Source organism: Chelmon rostratus, chromosome 2, assembly GCF_017976325.1.
Source record: "Chelmon rostratus isolate fCheRos1 chromosome 2, fCheRos1.pri, whole genome shotgun sequence".
NCBI classification, from domain to species: domain Eukaryota; kingdom Metazoa; phylum Chordata; class Actinopteri; order Chaetodontiformes; family Chaetodontidae; genus Chelmon; species Chelmon rostratus.
The window spans coordinates 1775895-1785620 of record NC_055659.1 but is presented as its reverse complement, the minus strand read 5'-3'; the positions used below and the strand labels follow the sequence as shown (position 1 = coordinate 1785620).

Here is a 9726-nt window from a genome sequence, read left to right as displayed (position 1 = left end):
CGGCGCAGATGGATCCAGCCAATGGTTGAGGAGCTTTACGAGGGGCAGGCGGACAGGTGCGCTCGCACACACACACACACACACACACACGCACAGGAGTGTTGCTGCTGATGTGTTACATAGCAACAATGAAGCTGCAGAAAACAGACGGCGAGGCTGTGTCTAACCCCTGCAGCCACCCCGTTGCAGCTTTAACACAGTGATGGTATGTTTTAAACAGACTCAGAGCGGCCACAGCGAAATTCAATTTACTGTTTGGTTTCTGTGCCGTAAAACGTTTAAAGAACTTTAACAAAGGGGCCTGACACTTGTGACAGAGCTGAGGTTTCTTGGAATGAGCCTTAAAGCTGCTTTTATGTAAAAATCCAGCACAGTCTCACGCCAAAGCACGTCATAGACCCTGATCCAGTAGAGGACAGTGTCAGTGTCTCGGCTTTCACACGAGAGACCGGGTTCAGAGACCTAACCAAGGAGTTCTGGTTCATCAGCGACCATCAAGTGTTTTATTTTGAAAGTCTGTTACACGCTTTAGTGCGACACTGGGTCGATCATACATGCTGTAAATACCTGGGATGCCTGAAGTGAGATGCTTTGCCCTCCTTTTGGATCGAGCTTCAAAGACGCTTTGGACTCTCAGACACCGTCACACTCATTTGTAGGAAGCCATTTGCTCACACAAACGTTTTGTTTGGTTTTCTGCAAACAAGGAAGCAAATCTGGAAAAACCGGAGATGTAATACTGGAAAAATCTGCAACCCAGACTCCACAAATCGCACCTGAAGGCTCCATCTGCTGCTGGTGTGGGCTGGTTGGTCAGATCGGCTCTGTTCCATTGCTCGTTTGTTGCTCTTAAGTATAATTAGAGCTTTCTGATTGGCTCTGAGGCGTGTCACTCAAACTGTTAACAGGGCAAGTGATTCAAAATTCACTGAAGTCCAAATACAAATGATTCCGCTATGAAGTTTGACATGGTCATGCATGAGGATGTAGAAAACACAAGAGATATAAATCCAAGTCAGTGGGGGGGCATTAATAAACAGACAGCGAGTGAGAAAGAAATAACTTTTTAATACCTGTTAGCTCAGTTTCACCATCTGACCTCTTTAACCAAACTCGCAGCAGATTGTGAAGCCGACCACAGAAACACTTTAAACCAAATCAAACAGTCATTTTTGGGTTAAATGGTGATTTGGCTTCTGAAAATCCTACAAATTCCTGTGATAGTTTAGTCTACAGAGCCTGGGGGGCAGCGGTTCAGACTGATAGGAGCTTGGAGCTCAGTCAGTTACACATTTTTTATTGAAGAGTAGTTTATGCAACTTTCCCACATTTGGAGCAGGTCAGATTAGCACTTTATCACTGGCCTGTATTTATACATGAGAAATTCTTTACATGCTTCATACAAAAGTCCTGGATAAGGCGCACAAATTACTCTTCATCGTACGGCTGAATGGGCAAAGGCACAATGGCAGGTGAGTGCTGGAAAAAAGGGCACTTTTGAGTATAATTCAGAAACGTTTCAATAGCATTTAAAACTTTTTACACCAATCAGGGCGAAGATACAAACGTGAAGAGAGAAAACGAAAGCAATAAAGATCTATTGGAGTCTAAAGTGAGAGCAGTCGTTAATAATCCAAACTCAGACAGTGTCTCAACAACTGTTCTGGTTGTTTTTGGCTTCTTTCAGATGCATCTGATCACCACCAACATCAACATTACACACAAGTTTCAGTGAGTGGGTGCAGTTTATCTCTGTCTGTTTAGTCTGTCACAGTCTGTGGAATGCAGTCTGATAGTCCACTTCAGTGTGAAGAGTCGTGTCTGTTGCGTAGCAGTGAGTTCAGTCACGCTGTTTGTCTTCCCTTTTTACGTTTGATCATAATATTATCAAACAGGTCTGTCTTTCCTGAAAGTGAGGGGCGGCCGCTGTCTTTCTTCCCGTCTCGCTCTGTCTCGCCTGTCTTTGCTACCTGCAACCGCACGACTCCACCACCATGTCCTCGTACTGCTTGTACACGACGTTGTTGGCGGAGTCGATGTAGAGGATGCTGATTGGGCTGAGTCGCGTCGGGACGCAGCAGGTGGGCGGCGTCGACTCCGGGTCCATGGAGTTCATCAGGGTCTGTATGATGGCGTGGTTGGTCGGCTCGAGGTGCGAGCGGATGGGGAAGTCGCAGACGCCGTCGCAGTGAAAGGCCTCGTACTCCAGTGGCGCGATGATCCAGTCGTCCCAGCCCATCTCCTTGAAGTTCACGTGGAGTCGTCTCCGGTGGCACCGCGGCCTCGTCTGTGTCTTCACCACCTGATGCTGGGGGAGGGACTGGGGCGGCGGCTGCTGCGGCGGTTTCTTAGCCCCCCTTGCGGCCGGAGCTCGGCGCATCCGGCGCTGGGTGAAGAGGTATTCGTAGACGGTTTTGTTGTCGTGGCCTGACCGCGCTTTGATCTCGTTGTAGAAAAGGTCGCGCTTCTTGCTTTTGCCAAACGCCAGGAAGAAGGCCTTCTCCTTGTTGGTCCTGCCAGGTCGGGCGAACCCCAGAGTGCGCAGGTCCATGGGGCGACCCCCTCTGTGCTCCAGGGCTTCCAGCTCAAAGCAAAGCTGCTGGGAGTGCTGGTTCTGCTGGTTTTTGACGCCCTTGAAGACTTTCCATATGTCAAACACTTCCCATTTAGTGCCAAATCCGCCTCCACCGAGCAGATCCTCCACAGTCTTCGTCTGGAGCAGAGCAGCCTGTTGTTTACCTGAAGCGCAGGTGTACAGCTTCAGGCATGGGGACGAGCCTCCTCCCCCTCCTCCTCCTCCTCCTCCGTCAGCGACTGTGGATCCCATTGAGGCTCTGCGGGGGTCAGACAGGCGCTTCCTCAGGATGCGTAGTTCGGCCCCCAGGAGCCCGTCTCGTTCCAGAGAGCTGACGTTGAAGTGATACCTCTGCCGTCTCAGCTGGGGCCCGCGCTCATCTGCGACGAGGACGGAGACACAAAGACACAGAAACGTGAGCTCAAAGTGACCGAAAGACAGACACGGAGACATGTGGATAACAGCAGAGGTGCTTGATGGGTGTGTGGCACATTCAGCTGCAACGAGCACAAAAACTGATCGATTAATCAGTAACATTAACTGTTTTAATCAAATAAATTTAATATCAATCATCATTTTTTAAACAAAAATGACAGATTTGCTGGTTCCAGATTCTCAGATTTGTGGATTTCATGCTTTTCTTTGTCACAGGAAACAATAAACAGTAAATATCTTTGACTGTCAGACACTTGAACACATCATCTTGGACTGCAGGGAATTAAAGCGGCCATTCTTCACTGTTTTCAGGCAGTTTATAGGCAAAAAGATTTATTTACACATCTCCTAAAGCCTGCTTCTGCAGGTGGAGGCTGACACACACACACACACACACATACACACACACACACGCACACACACACAGGCACAGAAACAGAAACAGGAGGAATGAACTGAACGGTGTGGTGTGTAATGTTTTCTTTTGTTGTCAGTGAGGGAAACCAGTGAACTTCCATGTCCAAATGAAATCCAGCAATGAAATCCACTACAGCACACACACACACACACACACACACACACACACACACACCAGCAGCAGATCTCTAAACTCTGCTCACTTCTTCTCATGTCATTCCCCCTCCTTCCCATCCAGGACTTTAGCATGCATTGAAAAGTACATTAGAACCAGACAGGGAGACCACATCAGACTGTAAACAGGCCTGTTATTACGGACCTGCAGCTATTCACTGCCGATCGACAGTCAACCAGCATCTGCTGCAGAGGAAACAAGCCATCAACAGCACACACACACATCCTGGCACTTCTCTGCGGAAGAGGTTGAAGATCAAACTGAGAGCAATTCGATTTCAAACTGTCACGTTCTTTTGAAACAGAGAGGATGAAACTGATGCAGGTTTAGATGAACTCTCAGGTGTGTGTTTGATCACCTCAGCTGATATTTTAATGTCAAAACAACACTTTAAAAAAGCTACAGAGGGACGAAGAGATAAAGAGAGAGAATTAGGTGAGTAAATGCTCTCAGGAAAAGGTTCTGCTGACCGAACTGAGGTCGGTAACTCATTCCACCACAGACGGAGCGCACCGAAGCTCGGACTGAGATTTCCAGTCATCATTCATTTGCAGATCGTAGTGAGAAGGTTCATAAACCTGAATGAGAGAGTTCAGGTTGTCCAGTCTGTAGGTGAGACTTTACCTTCATGCAACCAGCAACATGGAGCCAGTGGAGGGTGATGAAAACTGGACTGACATGAGCTGCTGGTTTATAGACCAGACGTCATTTTGAAACCTCTTGCAGAGGTTTTACTCTGGAGGCTGGCAATTGTGCTCAAGGGGTGTTATCGCAGTGACCAGTGCCTGAACAAGGAGCTAAACAGCATACTCACTCAGATAAGACCTGATCTTTCTTATATTACACTGTGTGACACAGCAGGGCCACATGACAGATGTTAACGTGACGAATGAAAGTTAGTTGGTCATCAGTCCAGTTGCACGATCATGATTTATCACAGTCATTGATGGTGAGAGCCAGGTGGAGCTGAGCTGGATGCTAGTATTGTCCTGAACAGACGGACTGGCTGGGATCACCAGAGATCAGTTGAAGGAGGAACTGCATCATCCATTATGAGATTATCACTGAGGGAGGCTAAGAGCCACATTGAGGAAGGACAGAGAGAGTGCAGCATCATCAGCATAGCAGTGGTAAGAAAAAAACATGTGAGCGGTTAACTGGACAAAGGGAGGTGGTGTATTCTGAGAAGAGTAAGGGGACCTAGCACAGATCCTTGTGGAACTCCACTGAAGATAAACTGATTCTTGAACTCTTTTCACTTGGGATTGTGGCTCTGTGAGGTAGGACTCCAGCCACAGCATTGCTGTACCACAGATGTCATGTTCAGATAAGATGAACAGGGGTTTGATGGTCAAAGGTGCTGGCAGAAACCCTGACGTTAGCTCGCATCTTGCTGGGATCACTCACAGCGGTGCAGTTTCAGTGGAACGACTCTTGAGGGCAGACTGGTTTGGATCAAGCAGATTATTTCAAGAGAGGAAGTCTGAGACTTGGGTGCACCGGAAGTTTGGATAAGAAGACTGCGAGTGAAACCAGCCTGTAGTTTTAAACTTGAGATGGATTTAGGATCGGGTAACTTGCACATTGAAACGTTTATGAAGTGATGACAGAAGTGACTGTAGGTGAGATGGACTAAAAGATTTGGGCGGGAATAAGATCCAGTGAACAAGTATTGAGACGACTCAAAGGAAGAAGTTTGGAGACATCTTCCTCAGTGAGAGGACAAAATGCAGTAAGGGACACACTCTTAATCTGAGGACGTGCATTGTGGTTGGGTGGTGAATCGGCCATAAACGAAGGCTGCAAAGCAATCGGCCGAGAGAGAGATGGCAGGTGGAGGAGGTCGAGGGTGGAGGAGGCTTTTAAAGGTGGACAGTAACTTCCTAGTGTCTGTAGCAGAGCCGATAGAAGATGATGAAGAGCCTGGTGCACGCAGAGGACATCACATTTTCTCTCAGACTGGCACCCAGCTTGCATAGATTATAGCCATGGCTGGGATGGAAGCAGCAGGTCTGACGAACAGGGCAGAGATCAGCCAAGTGGGCATCAAAGCGTATCTGCAGCTTTGCTTAGTGAGGTGAAGGTGCGGGGGGGGGGGGGGGGAATTCAACAACATTACATCAGACAGGGAACATCGTCATGTGAACCGTCGTCACGTGAACATGTCAGGAAGTCATATGTGTTTCTGTAAGCTGTCCTACGCTCATTTATATAAATCCTTTCTTCGTCATCCTTCTTTTCTTTCCGCTTTCCTCCCTTCAGCTCATCTGTGAGCATAAAAAATCCCCCAAACTGGAGGTGAAAAAGCACTTTTTCAGACTCTCGTAAAGAGGATGCCTTTGTCGAAAGATATGAACATGTTGAAAGACCATTCAGTAATTCTACCGCGCTACGAAGGTGAAAAAATCCTGAAAAACTCTTTTGTCTGTGATTTTCATGCTGAAAATACAATAAAGCATGCAGTAATTTAATGTGTCGGCTGTAAAGAAACGAATGCACAGCACTAAGCTTTAATATTTATGTGTTTCAGCACCACGTAGCTGTAATGTGTAACATGAGACTCGGCTGCATTAGGTGACATCGAAACAACATGTGGCAAAAGAGAGGAGAGGCAAAGAAAGAAAGAAAGAAAGAAAGAAAGAAAGAAAGAAAGAAAGAAAGAAAGAAAGAAAAGGGGAAGTGAGATAATGTGAACAACTGCGGGGGAAGAGATGTGTCAGGCCATCAGTTACACCTTCGCTTGCTCCTCATCATGCGGAGGAGGTCACCAGCGATTTGCTGGGGACACACTAAACAAATAAAGCCCAAATTAAAAGTACATTAAGTGCCCGAAATGTAAACCTTTAGCAGAGCCAGAAATATTCAACTCTGGTCATTTAAACATTGTTTTAAACAGTTTTACACCGTAAAGATAACATTACACAGGGGGGCCACCCTACTTGTGGCTGCGAGGAGTGTTTATTTACCCTCCTGAGGCCGTATATCACTGAAAGCTGCAGTGCTGCCAATGGCTGACCAGATGGCCAGAAACACACACACACACACGCTGACAGAAACCAAAATGAAACACACACAAATACATGAGTATAAATACACACAGCTACATGCATGTGCAAAACTCCAAAACATTTCTCTCTGAAGTTAAATATTCACGGTTGAATATGAAGCAATGAAAGTGAAAGTTCAGAGTTTCACACTCTAAAACTGGGTTTTGTGATATTGTGTTTTTCCACATGAGTCCCACCCACCTCGAACCAGTCAGAAGAGCAGAGAGACAAACACAGGTACAGAAATCTCTCCTGTAAAATAACCAAAAAAATGTTCTAACTTCAGCTGGAAGTCGTTCACAGTGAGAAGACGACCTGCAGGCTGATGCCACTCTGTCTGTTCTGTAAATATGAAGCTATGGCCGGCTAGTTTAGCTTAGCATAACAGACTGTAAGCAGGTGGAAACAGCTAGCCTGGCTAAATCCAGTTAGAAGATTTGAACTGCTCCTTTACCCCAGAGTGAACTGTGGATGTGCTCGCTGCAGCTTTGAAGTCAGTTCCAGCACAGTTATGACTAACAGAGTCACCTCTTCTCCCATCATTCCCTCTGTATGTCTGTGCGGGAGCAGCTGACCTTTCTGACTCCCCTCCAGATGCTCTAACTCTCTTACCTCATGGACTCCCGAGCACAGACGTGCCTACATTTAGACAATTTACAGCCCTGTTTCCAGCGCCGCCCTTCTCTATAACCTCCAGACTGGCGGTTGACCTCCAGCGTCTCAGCCCAGAAATCAGACATCATCTCCCTGATAGTTTCTCCTCTGTCACAGCCTTTAGTTCCTCTCAGCTCAGCACTACTATTCAAATTTCTGATCAATAATCCACTAAATCAGCACTTCTGCTTCTCTGCAGTCAACCATATACTCCAAATACTTTTAATGACCAAAATGTAATTCACACTAAAGGGAAAATAATCATTAGGTGGTGCAGCTTCACACTGAAGCTGCACTGCTAACATGAGGCAGTGGAGGAGATGTGACTGACTGCAGTCTGGAGACCAGTTAAGTCTTTATGATCAGAAAAGGCTTGTAAAAGAGAAATATTCCAAATGAGTGATATCTTTGAGAGGTGTGGGGGTGAGTCTAGCTTTTCAGGAGATGATCTATCACTTTGTCTCTGTAACTTAACATAAACGTGGTTTTACAAATTCCCCAATAAAAACTCATGTAATAATCACCCGATGAAACGCTATCTGGAGCCCTCTTGTGTGACTGTGCAAAGGTGGAAGAGAGAAAACTTGATGAGAGCGGTGGGGTTTACCTTGCCCTTTATCCACGAAGCTGGTGATGGTGTTGGCCAGACCCGCTTCATGCAGAGCGCTTCTGTTCAGGTCCCCGCTGGAGAGAGACCAGTACAGCGACAGCATGTAGTCGTGAGGAACAACCAGCGGCTGCTTGTGATACGCGTCTCGGTCGCTCAGTTTCAGGGCCTTGTTGCCGGCTCCCCGCAGCGCCACCGGACCCGCGTTCTGCTGCTGCTTTGGCGCACCGATGGCTCTTTGCGGAGGTCCGGTGCGCACTGGAGCAGCTGCACTCGCTCTGGAAGCGACTCTCCCAAAATGTTTCCCCGATGAGCCAACCCTTCCCCCTCCAACATCCGAAGTCCCGACTCCTTTCCCTGCTGCATGTGCGCTAAAAGCCGCAGGAGCGTGCGCTTTAACGTGAACGTCCCCGCCGGGCAGCCAGGAGCGGGCAGCCTCTTTGCGCCCCAAGCCGACTGCTCTGTCCCGTTGTTGCTGCTGCAGCTGCGCGCGGTTCCCCGGGAAGGCTCCGCTGCGCGCTGCCGAGGATGAGGACGCAGAGGTCCCTGCTGTAAGCTTGCTTTTAACAACAGTCGTCTCGCCCTTGATTAACGGCGGGCCGGCGCGGATCCGCGTAATCCTCGCCGGACTCACCGGTGCGGGTTTCCACGTCCCAGAAGCGGTCACGGGTTGCCTGCCCGCGGCTGGCGTATTCACTCCGCCGGTCCGCCGGTGAGCTTGCTCTGCTTCCCCGCCGCCTGCCGCGCGCTCTGCTGCCTCTCCAAGCCGGTGACGGTGGTGCTCGGTCGGTCTGGTCCGGCTGAGCGAACCGAGGACGGGATCCAGGTAAATGAGAGTCCAGCAGCTCAGCAGAAGAGAAAAACGCTTCACAGCTTTCATCCTAAAGCCCTTTTGCCTTCTGCCAGGCCGTCATTGTATTAAACCGCAGTCTGTTCAGAATGAATCGACCCGTTTGCTTAAAAAAGGAAGAGGGAGCAGTCCTGCTGGGTCCGAGTCTTTCATCCTCTGAGTTTACTCTGCGCGCTGCCAGACATGAAATGAATAAAAAGTGCCTCTCTCGTCTGAAATAGGCTGTAGACATATGCGAGGTTGTAAAAGATAAAACATGGACTACAAGTGAGTTTTAGAAGTTGGAGAAACAAATCCTGCAAACCCTGATTCTCCCCTGCGTCATGCGTCAGAACCATAGTGCTGGAGAGGTCGCGTCTGTGACACGAACCCGAGAGGAGGCAGAGAAAGTGGACTTGCATCAAACACTCCACGGCACGATTCTGTTGGATATCTTGTAAGGAACTTCTTTAAATCCCACTTTTTTCCTCCAAGAGAGGCAAGAATGGCGTAATGCCGCTGCCTCCGTTTTTTTCTCTTTCCCTTCAAAGTTTGAACTCCGTCCAGTGAAAATATTTCACTCACACACCAACCTGCAGGTGCTCGAAGAAATCCTCCAACAAACCTGAGCGCAGGAATTGGAAACGGAATTCCAGAAAGCTGTTTTAATTACCCCGTGATGTCATCCTGTCCAAACTCATTTAGCAGCAATATTTCGTCTCAGATCTTCCTCCTCTGTTTCCACCAGTGACTCACTCAGGCCGCAACACTGAACGGCTCCAAGCCCCCCCGAGGAAAGAGGCTCGCATTATGTCACCTGAAGGCTTCCACTGTCTCCAAACAGGAGGGTGAGAGGGGTGTCAGGGTAGCCCACCATGACGCGCGCGCACACACACAGAGAGATACCACAATTTGTAATAATACCACAATTTAAAAGTACAAGTACAGCACATGTCCTGAACCGAAACGGTTACTGAAGTGAAAGTG

The 9726-nt window shown here is 48.2% G+C and overlaps 1 protein-coding gene across 1 annotated transcript; it reads right to left on the bottom strand.

The window, feature by feature from the left end:
* Window positions 1-1112: 1112 nt before the first annotated feature.
* On the bottom strand, window positions 1113-8843 carry gdf5 (growth differentiation factor 5). Its single transcript, XM_041958556.1, has 2 exons — window positions 7911-8843; window positions 1113-2955 (listed from the first exon to the last, which is right to left on the bottom strand). The coding sequence occupies exons 1-2, from the start codon at window positions 8788-8790 to the stop codon at window positions 1967-1969; spliced, it is 1869 nt and encodes a 622-aa protein (XP_041814490.1). The 5' UTR covers window positions 8791-8843; the 3' UTR covers window positions 1113-1966.
* Window positions 8844-9726: the final 883 nt, after the last annotated feature.